The 13,980-nt window shown below is 46.0% G+C and overlaps 1 protein-coding gene across 2 annotated transcripts in view; it reads left to right on the top strand.

Annotated features, from left to right (window-relative positions):
* Window positions 1-13,980, top strand: part of hprt1l (hypoxanthine phosphoribosyltransferase 1, like) — a 94,516-nt gene that overhangs the window by 26,839 nt on the left and 53,697 nt on the right. For both annotated transcript variants that reach the window (XM_059993274.1, XM_059993275.1), the window contains one exon: window positions 7,018-7,124. In XM_059993274.1, the coding sequence (XP_059849257.1) occupies window positions 7,018-7,124 (107 nt within the window). The remainder of the gene's footprint in view (window positions 1-7,017; window positions 7,125-13,980) is intronic.

Raw genomic sequence — 13,980 nt, 5'->3', positions numbered from 1 at the left:
CAAATTTAGAATTACATTTCAAAAGCTAACAAACTAACATAAAATACATTTTAATTAAATACTGACCAATTATTTCCCAAGGCCACAGGGAGCCGCAGCACAGAGGTGAAAGAGCCACAAATGGCTCGGGAGCCGCAGGTTGCCGACCCCCGGACTAGACAGAAGTCTGGGTCAGCATAGACTGGATGGGCTGAAGGTTCTGTTTCTGTGCAACAGTGCTCTGACTCTTGAGTTAGATCTGAAACTTCAGAGTTAGGATTGGCTGTAAGGGCTGGATCAGTTAGGCTGCGGTGAGTGTGAGTTGAGACTGCAACTTGCCCACTCACCCACCAGCTCCCCAGCTCCTCTGGGAGAGTCAGTGCTCTGGCACCTCTCCAGCAGGTCGCCCCACCTGACATGGAGCTGGTGTGGAGTAAGGTAGGCCAACTGCCTAGTTGAAATGCAACGCTACTGAGGCTGCAAGAACAGTGTCAACACGATGTGATTCCTGCTTAATGTCAATGTGGTGAACTACATATACCTGTCTGGACGCGCCCCCTGCTGACTGCTCCTGTGGCTCCTCCCACAGACCCCGGTATAAAAGCGATTGAGGCCTGAGCCCGGCCTCATTCTCCGGGATGTAGTATGGTGGTCAACTACTGCTTGTTCTTTCTTCCAGTCAATAAAAGGTGATATCGCGACTTCACATCTCAGAGAGAGTTATTGATGGTGCATCAGTCAAAGTGAAGAAATGATATGAAGGGCAGGTGAACGGCTGCAATCCAGTGTTGATCCAATGCAGTTTCTCCCCAGAATTCTGAATGTCACAATGAATTGCAGTCAGACAGCAGGAGTGACCTTGACGCATGATAAGCGGATTTTGAAGATGTTTCATCTTGTGTGAGAACCTGGAATTAGAAATCACTGTGTGGGGGGAGAAAATATAAGAGGTTGCCTGTTTTGAAACAAGAAATGAGGTGTTTCTTTTTCTCGCTGTCACAGGGTCATGTTTCTGTAGACCTCTCTGTCTTTAAGGGTCCCAGCAGTGTTCCGGCACATCCACATCCACATTTGGTATCTCTGACAGTTTATTCCCCTCCAAAGATGATGCTTGACTTCTGACTTTCTGAGTTAATCTGTGTTTGTGTTTGTGTGCGTGTGTGTGTGTGTCCCTCCCTCTCCCCCTCCCTCTCCCCCTCCCTCTCCCCCTCCCTCTCCCCCTCCCTCTCCCCCTCCCTCTCCCCCTCCCTCTCCCCCTCCCTCTCCCCCTCCCTCTCCCCCTCCCTCTCCCCCTCCCTCTCCCCCTCCCTCTCCCCCTCCCTCTCCCCCTCCCTCTCCCCCTCCCTCTCCCCCTCCCTCTCCCCCTCCCGAATCTGTTGTTTCTATTACTTCCCATTTTTATTTTATGGCCTTTATGTGTTGTCCATACAGAGAGTGAATATTGACCAGAACTAAATAAGACATAGGACAAAGGGTAGAAACAGGATGGTTTGGCAGACAAGTGCATGGCTGAAAAGCTGGTACAGGGGGCAGGGCTTCAGGTTCTTTGATCATTGGGATCTCTTCTGTGGGGGGTGGTTGGTGTATGAGGTATGACCTGTACAAAAGGGACAATTAGCACCTGAACTTGAGTGGGACCAATATTCTCATGGGCAGGTTTGTTAGAGCTGTTGGGGAGAGTTTAAACTAAATTGGCTGGGGGATGAGAACCAGAGTGAAGGGACTTGGGATAAGATGGAGGTTAAAAAAGCAATGATAGCTTGCAGTTAGACTGTCAGAAAGAGTAGTCAAATGATTGGACAAAATTCCAGCCAGCAGGGTGAATATTAGTACATTAAGGACGCAGAATCAAAAAGGGTAGCAAATACAGTGCTTACAGATTGTTGGGTATGATGTTGTGGGGTTCACTGTATCATGGTTGTAGTTGGGAGCTGAATGTCCAAGATTACACGATGTCTTGGAGGGATAGGAAAGTAGGCAGAGGGGTTAGTGTGGCTGTGCTGATTAAAAAAAAATCAAATCATAGAAAGATCTTGAATCCTTGTGGGTTGAGTTAAGAAACTGCAATGGTAAATGGACCCTGATGGCAGTTATATACAGGCCTCCAAACAGTAGCTGGGATGTGAACTACAGATTTCAATAGAAAATAGAAAATGTGTGTCAAAAGGATAGTCATGAGAGATCTAAATATGCAAGTAGATTGAGGGGAAATCAGGTTGGTAAGGGCTTGCAAGAGAGTGACTTTGTTGAATGCTTACAAGATGCTTTTTAAAGCCGTTTGTCATTGAGCCTACTCGGGGATCAGCTATACTGGACTGGGTGTTATGCCATGAACCAGAGGTGTTTAGGGAGCTGAAGATAAAGGAGCTCTTAGGTGGCAGTGATATCAAATGGTTGAGTTCAACTTGAAATTTAATGGGGAAAAAGTAACGTCTGACATAGCTGTATTTTAGTGGAGTAAAGGAAATTACAGTGGTTTGAGAGAGGAGTTGGCTAGAGTAAATTGGAAGGAGATGTTAGCAGGAGAGACAGCAGAGCAGCAATGGCGTGAGTTTCTGGGGAAAATGAGAAAGGCAGGATAGATGTATTCTAGAAAAAGAGAAATATGCAAATGGCAAAATAGTACAACTGTGGCTGACAAGGGAAGTCAAACCTAATGTAAAAGCAAAATAGAGGGGCATACAACAAAGCAAGAACTAGCAGGGAGATAGAAGATTGGGGAATTTTTTAAAAAAAACCTGCAGAAAATAACTAAAATAAAATCATTAGAAGGGAAAAGATGAAATGTGAAAGCAAAATGGCATACAATATCAAGGTGGGTAGATAAAGCTTTTTCAAGTATATATATATATAAAAGTCAGATGAGAGTGGATATAGGACCTCTAGAAAATGAGGCCAGAGAAATAATAATGGGGGGGGGGGACAAGGAGATGGCAGATGAACTAAATGAGTATTTTGCATCAGTCTTCACTGTGGAAGATACTAGTAGTGTGCCAGCTGTTGAAGGTTGTTAGGGAAGAGAAATGAATGCAGTTATTATATATTTTTTTTAAAAAGGGGAGAAGACACTTAAAAAGCTGAAAGACCTAAAGGTACGTGAGTCACCTGGACCAGATGAATTGCAGCCCAAGCTTCTGAAAGAGGCAGTGGTATTGTGTAGGCATTAGTAATGATCTTTCAAGAATCATTGGACTCTGGCATGGCTCAGGAGGACTGGAAAATTGCAAATGTCACTCCACTCTTTAAGGAAGTGGCAAATGAAATACAGTGTTGGAAAATGCATGGCCATGCACTTTGGCAGAAATAAATGTGCAGGCCATTTTCCAAATGGGGAGGAAATCCAAAAATCTGAGATGTAGAGCACCCTAAACGTTAACTTACAGGTGGAGTCGGTGGTGAGGAAGGCAAAAAAGTTCACATTCATTTCAAGAGGACTAGAATACAAGAGCAGGGATGTGATGTTAAGGCTTTATAAGGCACTGGTGAGGAATCACATTGAGTATTCTGAACAGTTATGGGCTCCTTATCTAAGAAAAGATGGCTGGCATTGGAGAGGTTTCAGAGGAGGTTCACAAGGATGATTCTGGGAATGAAAGGGTTAACATACCGAGGCCGGTTTGATAGTCCGGGCTTGTACTCACAGGAATTTTGAACAATGAGGGGGGGATCTCATTGAAATCTATCGAATGTTAAAAGGCCTGGACAGAGTAGATATGGAAAGCATGTTTCCTATGGTGGGAGAGTCTCAGACAAGAGGGCACAGCCTTGGGTTAGAGGAGTGTCCATTTAAAACAGAAAAGTGGAGAAATTTCTTTAGCCAGAGGGTGGTGATTTTGTGGAATTTGTTACCACAGAGAACTGTGGAGGCCAGGTCATTGGGGCTGGGCGGGGGAGGGGGGGTTATTGAAGGCAGAGATTGATAGGTTCTTGATTGGCTACTGCATCAAAGGTTACAGGGAGAAGGTTGAGGCTGAACAGGGGAAAAAGGATCAGCCATGATTGAATGGTGGAGCAGACTCGATGGCCAAATTCTGCTCCTATGTCTTATAGTCTACTAGGCCATTTTGCCCATCATATCTGTTCTGCCATTTGATCATGGCTGATTATTTCCCCTCTTGGCCCCATTCTCCTGCCTTCTTCCCATAACATTTGATCGAGAAAATGTCAACCTCTGTTTTAAATATACTCAATGACTTGGCCTCCACAGTCATAACTGTATGTGGCAATGAATTCCATATATTCTCCACACTCGTGACTAAAGAAATTCCTCCTTATCTCTGAGACATCCTTCTACTCTGTCTCTCTCCTCTCTGGTTCTAGACTCTCTTACTATAGGAAATGTCCTCTCCACATAAGACCATAAGATATAGGAGCAGAAGTAGGCCATTTGGCCTATCAAGTCTGCTCCACCATTCAATCATGGGCTGATCCGATTCTTCCAGTCGTCCCCACTCCCGTCTTCTCCCCTTACCCTTTGATGCTGTAGGTAATCAAGAACCTACCTATCTCTGCCTTAAATGCACCCAATGACTTGGCCTCTACAACCGCTCGTGGCAACAGATTCCGCAGATTTACCACCCTCTGACTAAAGTAATTTCTCCGCAATATCCACTCTGCCCTGGCATTTCAATGTTCTGTTGGTCTCAATGAGTTCCCCACATCCCCTCCATTCCTCAGTGAGTACAGACCCAGAGACATCACACATGCCTCATACATTAACCCTTTTATTCCTGGGATCATTCTTGTAACCCTATTCTGGACCCTCTTCAATGCCAGCACATCCTTTCTTAAATAAATGGCCCAAAACTGCTCACAATACTTCAAACATGGTCTGACCAATGCCTTCTAAAACCACAGTCTCACTGAAGGAGTCATTTATTCCCTGCTCAGAGGTGGCAGTCAAATCAGAAACTGGTAATGCATGCACTCTGTCTAATGAAATAAATGTTCATACATTTTATCAGATCATTTTGTTATTAAATGGAAAGGAACGTCCAGCAATAGCTGAGGCATGCTCTCAAAAAGGACATTGAATTCTAATTAGTTGTGAAACTCTTCCTGTGGTTGTTTTGTTCTTCCAAGGTGTCCCACAGAATTGGAATGTTTGAAAATGCTGTAGAAGATTGCGTGTACTCCGTAGTTTTCTTTTTCATTTTTTTTCAATTATACAGTTCAGAACATGCCCTTCCAGCCCGGTAGCACAGCTATTTAATGATAGCCTATTCACAGGACAATTTACAATGGCCAATTAACCTACTAATCAGTGTGCCTTTGACAGTGGGAGGAAACCAGAGCACCCAGAGTAAAGCCACGTGGTTATGGGGAGAACGTACAAACTTCTTACAGGGACTGTGGTAGGAATTGAACGCTGCTCACAGGGACTGTAAAACATTGTGCTAACTGGTACACTACCGTGCCACCTCATGGTGAAGATAGCAACCGACTGTGATTCTTTTTCCACATTGGATGACTGGGACTTTGGCCCCGGATTCAGGCTAAGTCTCAGGCGAAAATCGGAACTGATCATTAACGTATGTTGCGCAGGTTTAGGAGTATGGGCAATTTTTGCCCTGTCAGAGGTGGGTATCTGCAAAGAACTGAGCAGCGTTCAAGGGTTTCCAGGAAGATAGAACTGCCACCTTCCATGGGAAACATTAATCAGAAATATTCCCTGCTCGGAAATCCTTGTTATCTTGTGAGGATGAAAGGGGATTTCTCATAGTGCCGGGGTTCTCCCAGGTTCCCAGTCAAAATTTATCTCCTACCCAACATCAATAATACTGAGTTTTGGAGTCCAGTCCCAGGGCTGAAACACAGACTTTCCGACCTACCAACTCAGCACTGATATATTTTTATATTTGGGTGAGTGCGAGTCGGTGGGACTAGGTGAGAGTAAGTGTTCGGCATGGACTAGAAGGGCTGAGATGGCCTGTTTCCGTGCTGTAATTGTTATATGGTTATATAAGAGCTTTTGGCCTAGAGTGACAGGCTGGCTCCGAGCAACGAGCATCTAAAATTGAAAGTTATTTTGCTCATTATAAATTTACTCAGAAGCAATAACAAACAGAATAAATAAAATATCTGATTATATTGTAACAAACAATGCACTAAAGAAGTCAGTATCCTTGCCCAAACAGTTGGGTTATTTCGGCCTTGCCTCATTGTTCTTTGTAAAATGTTGCTGTGTGTATATAACACCATCTTGATGGTTGCAAAATCTTTGAAAATGTTCTCAAAGAGCTTTCTTTATCTCTATTTTTTCATTCTTCTGCCGCCTTCAAGCACCTGGATATTGCTGCAGGCCATTGTTTCCCTCTGCAGCCACCACCCCAAAGTTTTGTAAACAAGAGGAAGATCTGCAGGTGTTGGAATTCCGAGCACCACACAAAATGCTGGGGGATTTCAGCAGGCCAGGCAGCATCAACAGAAAAGAGTATTGTCGACATTTCAGGCCAAAACTCTTTGGTGGGACTGAAACACGATACTCCAAGCCCTGCTGAAGGTTTTGGTCTGAAATGTCGACAATTCTCTTTTCCATAGATGCTGCCTGGCCTGTTGAGTTTTCCCAGCGTTTTGTGTGTGTTACTCACCTCAAGAGTATTTTTATTTATTTAGAGATACAGTGCGGAGAACTCCCTTCCGGCCCTTTGAGCTGCAGCGCCCAGCAACCCACTGATTAAACCCCAGCCTGATCATGGGACAATTTACAAAAGCCTATTAACCTAATAGCTAGCATGTCTTTGGACAGTGGGAGGAAACCAGAGTATCTGGAGGAAACCCACATGCGCACGGGAAGGAATGTACAAACTTGTACAGAAGATGCTGGAATTGAACTCCAAACTCCGATGCTCTGAGCTGTTATAGGGTCGCACTAACCACTTCACTACAGTGGCTAGCTGTGCTTTTGTGAAGTACTGCAATTCTCAGTGAAAAGCAAAGTTAGCTCAAGTGAATCAGATCCATTTTTAGGTTTCCAAGGAGATACAATTATACTTTTTGAATGATTTGGAATTAATGATGACATTTTGATCTCTGCAGATCAGTGACGATGAAAAGGGCTATGACCCAGAGTTGTTTTGTATTCCGAAACACTATGAAGAAGACCTTGAAAGAGTTTTCATTCCTCATGGGCTTATTATGGATCGGTAAGTGAGTTTTGTACCTGGGAATTGGGCATTGTTGGAGATGTAATGTTATTTATGCAGTCTGACTCCTCTAAAAGCAGCAAGACTTTGACGAAATTACTTTGTGCTATCCGATTTCCCTCTTCTTCAGCTCTTCACCTTTTCTGCCCATCACCTCCCAGCTTCTCACTTTATGTCCCCTCCCCCACTCATCCATCTTCCTCCTCATCTGGCATCACCTATCACGCCAATGTACTCCTTCTCTCCCTCCCACCTATTCTGACTTCTTCCCCCTTTATTTCTATTCCTGATGAAGGGTCTCAGCCTGAAATATCAATTGTTTATTCCTCTCCTTAGATGCAGCTGTGTTCCTCCAGCATTTTATGTGTGTTGCTCTGAATTTCCAGTATCTGCAGAATCTCTTGTATTAAGGACAAGATTACTCAAACTGTTTATGGAATTCTTGGTTCCTTAAACTGAAGTGCAGAATACAGAAGTTCATGTAGCATCTATGGAAAAGAGTACTGTCTGAATACAGGGAGGGAATGGCTAGATTGATCTTGGAGTAGGTAAAGGGTTCTGCACAACATCGTGGGCCAAAGGACATGTACTGTACTGTTCTATGTTCCATACTCAGCAGGCCAGACTGCCTCTGTGGGAAGAGAAATAACTTAGATTCAGAGTCATCGAGAAGTAAAGCACATAAACAGGCCCCTCGGCCCACCTAGTCCAGGCTGAAACTTATTAAACTGCCTATTCCCATCAACCTCCACCTGGGCTGTAGCACTTCATACCCCTACCATCCATGTACCTATCCAACCTTTCCTTAAATGTTGACATAGAGACATAGAAAACCTACACCACAATACAGGCCCTTTGGCCCACAAAGTTGTGCCGAAGATGTCCCTACCTTAGAAATTTCTAGGCTTACCCAGAGCCCTCTATTTTGCTAAGCTCCACATACTTATCAACAAGTCTCTTAAAAGACCCTATTGTATCCACCTCCATCACCAATTTTGGCAGTCCAATCCATGCACCCACCACTCTCTGCGTAATAATAAAAAAACCCAAAAAAAAACTGACCCCTGACATCTCCTCTGTACCTACTCCCCAGCACCTTAAACCCGTGTCTTCTTGAGGCAACCATTTCAGCCCTGGGAAAAAGCCTCTGACTATCCACACGATCAATCCCTCTCATCATCTTGTACACCTCTATCAGGTCACCCCTCATCCTCTATTGCTTGCATGTTTTACTAGTGCTGGTAGCTTGTTCTACACTCCACAACCCTCTGAGTGAAGAAACTTCCCTTCATATTCTCCTTAAACTTCTGACCTTTCAACCTTAATCCATGACCACTGGTTTGAGTCTCCCCAAACCTCTTAATTCCGTATACCTCTGTCAAATCTCCTGTCATTCTTCTACATTCTGTGGGGGGGGGGGGGGGGGGGATGTTTCTTCAAATGTGTAAAGTGTAAAAGAGAGGTGAGAGTAGATATTGGACCGCTGGAAAACAATGCTAGAGAGGTAGTAATGGGAGACAATTAAATGGTGGATAAACTGTATGTTTTTTTGCACAAGTCTTCATGGTGGAAGTTACTAGCAGTATGATGGAAGTTCCAAGTATCACAAATCATGAAGTGGGTCAGGTTACTATAACTAGAGAGAAGGTACTTGGGGAAACTGAAAGATCTGAATGTAGATAAGTCAGCTGGACCAGATGGTGTATATCCCAGAGTTTTGAAAGGTGGCTGAAGAGATCGTGGACACATCAGCAATGATATTTCAAGAAGCGCTAGGAGGGGGAGAGGCAGAAGAAAGGAAACTATAGACCAGTTATTCTGACTTCAGTGGTTCAGAAGATGTTGGAGTCGATTATTAAGGATGAGTTGTCAGGGTACTTGGAGGCACGTGATAAAATAGGTCATAGTCAGCATGGTTTCCTCAAGTGAAAATCTTGCTTGACGTTATCTGGTGGAATTCTTTGAAGTAACAAGCAGGATAGACAAAGGAGAATTGGTTGATGTTGTATACTTGGATTTTCAGAAGGCCTTTGACAAGGTGCCACACATGAGGATGCTTAACAAGCTACAAGCCTATGGTATTACATGAAAGATTCTAGCACGGATAAAGCAGTGGCTGACTGGCAGGAGGCAAAGAGTGGGAATAAAGGAAGCATTTTCTGGCTGCTGCAGGTGACTAGTGGTGCAATAATGATTTTGATGATGGAATTGAGGGCTTTGTTAAAAGATTTGCAGACAACATGAAGATAGCTGGAGGGGCAGGTGATTCTGAGGAAGTAGAAAGGCTGCAGAAGGACAGAGAGATTAGAAGAAAGGGCGAAGAAATGGCTGCTGGAATACAGTGTCAGGAAGTGTATGGTCATGAACTTTAGTAGAAGAAATGAAAGGGATAACTACTTTCTAAATGGAGAAAAAAAAACTGAGGTGCAAAGGGACTTGAACAGGGTTCCCTAAAGGTTAGTTGACAGTCTGTGGCAATGAGGGCAAATGCAATGTTAGCATTCATTTCAAGAAGACTTGAATATAAAATCATGGATGTAATGTTGAGAATTCATGAAGCATCATGAGCCCAACTTGGAGTATTGTGAGCAGTTTTGGGTCACTTACCTCAGAAAGGATGTGCTGAAACTGGAGAGGGTTCAAAGGAGGTTCACGGATATGATGCCAAGGTTGAATGGCTTGTCATTTGAAGAACGATTGATGGCTCTGGTCTGTATGGACTGGAATTTAGAAGAATGTGGGGTGACCTCATTAAAACCTATTGAATAGTGAAAGGCCTTGACAGAGTGCATGTGGAGAGGATATTTCCGATGATGGGAGGGTCTAAGACCAGAGGCAACAGCCTCAGAACAGAGGTATGTCCTTTTAGAACAGAGATGAGCAATTTCTTTAACCAGAGAGTTGTGAATCTATCCTGATCCAAAACAGTCTTTTCCAGTCCTGATCTGAAACATCAATGCTTATTCATTTCTATAGATGCTGCCTGATCTGCTGTGTTCTATCAGCATTTTGTGTGTGTTACTAATATATCACATTTTTCAGTATATAGAAACCATCCAGTTAATAAAGTCTCTGGGAGTTTTGAAGCCAGTTATCAATTTGAAATGTTTCATATTGGCCAATAATCTGCATCATTTAAAATTTAAAAAACATGTCTTTTCCAAGTGGTTCATTCCTCGAGCATTTTTTGTGTATTTGTGTTGCTCTGGATTACAGAATTTATTGAATCTCTTGTGTTTAAGTATTTATCTATTTCTGGCAGCATCCTAATGTGTATGCCCTGCACTCTCTTTCTGTCCATGATACTCTTCCTGCGGTGTGGAGCTCAAGATTTTGCTCTTAACTGGCTCATAAAGATTTTATAAAGACTCATCATTTCTGCTTCCACTTTGTGTTTTATTCCCTAGTGATAAAGCCTTAAATTCTATTTTTATGTCCTCAGTGGCCATAAGAAGTTGTCTTTAATGCTCTGAACCTATTCCAAAATCACAGAGAATTACAATACAGCAAGAGACCACGACTACGGTGTGCTTTCTGGCTAAGTGTTCCAACAGTCCAGTCCTCGATCCATGTCTTTGCCTTTGCCAAATCAGTTTGAGGTCCTCCATTGGTCAGGGTCACTGATTCCCAACCTTTTTTACGCCATGGACCCCTACCATTAACCAAGGGGTCCGTGGATCCCAGTTGGGAATCCCTGGTCGGAGTTGACCATGATGTTTCATACCAGCAGTCTATGCAAGCCAGGGGCAGTACAATATGGAGAGCAAGCTGTTACCAATGTAATAGGCTCTCCAAGTGATGGATCTAAAGGAACGCCATAATCAAATACAGTTTGGCACCAGTGGCGTCACAGGAGTTGCCAGTCAGTGTTGAACTCGACATCAGACTGCCTTAGGGACTCGAGCTCCTGGTTTTTTTTTCCCCCTCTGTTTTTCTCCTGGAAACCTTCCCCAAGAGTGGGTATAGGCACAATGCAGCAAAGGTTTTGAGATCTGATTTTCCTTCTAGATGAGCTGCTAATCCTGGAAGATGAACCTCATCTGCCCAAAAGGACTGATTTTAAAGCTCCAGTAACCGGCCTGTGTCCCTTCTCCTGTCAGTAGAAATAGTTCTGCTGGGCTTAGTAGCTAAACCACATGAAAAGGCCAGGAGCTGGACTTGGTTGCCAGAGGCTATTTGAGAGGCACACCGTTGGGAACATTTACTGGACAGTTGGAGCTTATCCACATTACCACTTTCAGCTATAACAACTATAAGGAACCAAATCAATAAGCGCATTGAATAACAAGTGTCCCCAGGACTGAAACCTATTAGCCACTGCTATCATTAACATGAGATTCTGCAGATACTTGAAGTCCAGAGTAACAAATGCAAAACACTGAGAGGATCTCAGGGGGATCAGACAGCATCTATGGAAAGGAATAGACAGGTGACATTTGAAGGATCTCTGCCCGAAACATGAACTGTTTACAGTGTTCCTTTCCAAATATGGTACCTGACCTCCTGAGTTCCTCCAGCATTTTGTATTGGCAACTGCTGTCCTCAGATTTCTGAATGGACGATGAACACTACTTTGCTCCCTATTTTGCACTATTTATTTTCTTAATTATGTCTGTGGTGAACTACATATACCTGTCTGGACATGCCCCTCTGCTGACTGCTCCTGTGGCTCCTCCCACAGACCCCTGTATAAAGGCGGTTGGAGGCACTGCTCCCCCCTCAGTCTCCAGGATGTTGTTTGGTGGTTTCTTGCAGCTAATAAAAGCCTATTGTTTGCCTCCCGTCTCCGACAGTTGTCGATGGTGCATCAATGTCTCAATGTAATTTGTAGTCTGTTGCACGTATTGCACTGTACTGCAATCACAAAGAGGATTTCATGATGCATGCCAATGATAATAAACCTGATTCTGATTCTTAGTATCTCTGTGAAAACTGTCCTTGAATTTTGTTCTGATGATTTGTCTTTTCATTTATTAATTTAATATTGTAGCGCCTCATTTCCTAGCGTATCCGAACCGACTCACAATTAGATAGCCTACGGGGGTTTGCGAGCACAGAGCTTTGGAGCCTCTTCGCCATGGGGGGCCGGTTGACAGAGGCTTAAAAGTGAGGCTGAAGTTTTCGAATAAAGTTTTTCCTTCGACTGCAGTTACCGACTCCGTGTCGTAATTCTAGCGCTGCTTGTAGCACACCGCTACAATTGGTGACCCCGACGGTCCAAACGATTTTTGGACCAGAAATGACCGACGCCGCCTCTGTTCATGCGGTTTCGTTGAAACTGCCGGGTTTCTGGACACAGCGCTCGGACCTATGGTTCCAGCAAGCCGAAGCCCAATTCCACGTTCGCCGGATCACCTCAGAAGACACCCGCTACTACTACGTGGTGGGCTCCCTCGACCAGGACACAGCTGCCCAGGTCGCGGAGTTCGTACAGTCGCCCCCGGCAGACGGCAAGTACACGGAATTCAAAGCCCTGCTCCTCAGGACTTTCGGACTCTCACGGCGCAAGCGGGCTGCCCGTTTACTGCACCTGGACGGCTTGGGCGACAGACCTCCATCGGCTTTGATGAATGAGATGTTGTCTCTGGCCGAGGGACACACAGGCCTCATGTTTGAGCAGGCATTCCTGGAGCAGCTGCCCGAGGACATACGCCTGCTGCTGTCCGACGAGGATTTCAGTGACCCCCGGAAGGTGGCAGCCCGGGCGGACTTGCTGTGGAACGCCAAAAAGGTGAGCGGGGCGTCCATCGCACAGATCTCCCAGCCACACTCCCGGCAGCAAACCAGTCCAGGCCCGGCCGCAGAGCCCGCTATCCCCCGGCCCAATGACCACTGGTGCTTCTACCACCAGCGGTGGGGCGCAGAAGCCCGCCGTTGCCGCCCGCCCTGCAAGTTCCCGGGAAACGCCAGGGCCAGCCGCCGCTGATGGCTACGGCGGCTGGCCATTGGGATAGCCTCCTGTATGTGTGGGATAGCAGGTCGGGACGCCGGTTTTTGGTCGATACTGGGGCTGAGGTCAGCGTTTTACCTCCGACGAGTTACGACACCCGCAGCAGGGCACCGGGTCCCCCCCTGCGGGCCGTGAATGGCAGCACAGTAAGGACCTATGGCACCCGTCAGGTGCAGCTACAGTTCAGCCCCAGCCAGTTCACGTGGGACTTCACACTGGCCGCCGTAGCCCAACCGCTTCTGGGTGCGGATTTTTTGCGAGCTCACAGCCTGCTGGTTGACCTGCCCAGGAAGAGACTGGTACACGCCGAGACCTTTCAGACGTTCTCCCTGGGCGCGGCCCAGTTGCCAGCCCCTCACCTCGGCTCCATCACGCTGTCCGACAACGATTTCACCAGGGTCCTGGCGGAGTTCCCATCGGTTCTGGCACCGCAGTTCACAGCAGCCATGCCCAGGCACGGCGTACAGCACCACATCCCGACACAGGGACCACCCCTCCATGCCCGTGCTCGGCGGCTTCCCCCGGACAAGCTCCGACTGGCGAAGGAGGAGTTCCAGAGAATGGAGGAGTTGGGGATCATCCGGCGGTCCGACAGCCCCTGGGCTTCCCCCCTGCACATGGTGCCCAAAGCGACGGGGGGCTGGAGACCGTGCGGCGACTACCGCAGGCTGAACGAGGCTACCACACCGGACCGCTACCCTGTGCCGCACATTCAGGACTTTGCAGCAAACCTGCACGGCGCCCGGATCTTCTCCAAGGTCGACCTTGTCCGAGGGTACCATTAAATCCCGATGCATCCTGACGACGTCCCCAAAACGGCTCTCATCACCCCGTTTGGCCTCTTCGAGTTCCTCCGCATGCCGTTCGGCCTGAAGAATGCCGCACAGACGTTCCAGCGGTTAATGG

Source organism: Hypanus sabinus, chromosome 17 (genome assembly GCF_030144855.1).
Source record: "Hypanus sabinus isolate sHypSab1 chromosome 17, sHypSab1.hap1, whole genome shotgun sequence".
NCBI lineage: Eukaryota > Metazoa > Chordata > Chondrichthyes > Myliobatiformes > Dasyatidae > Hypanus > Hypanus sabinus.
Note: the sequence above shows the minus strand (reverse complement) of the source record. Positions and strands in the feature narration are given on the sequence as shown.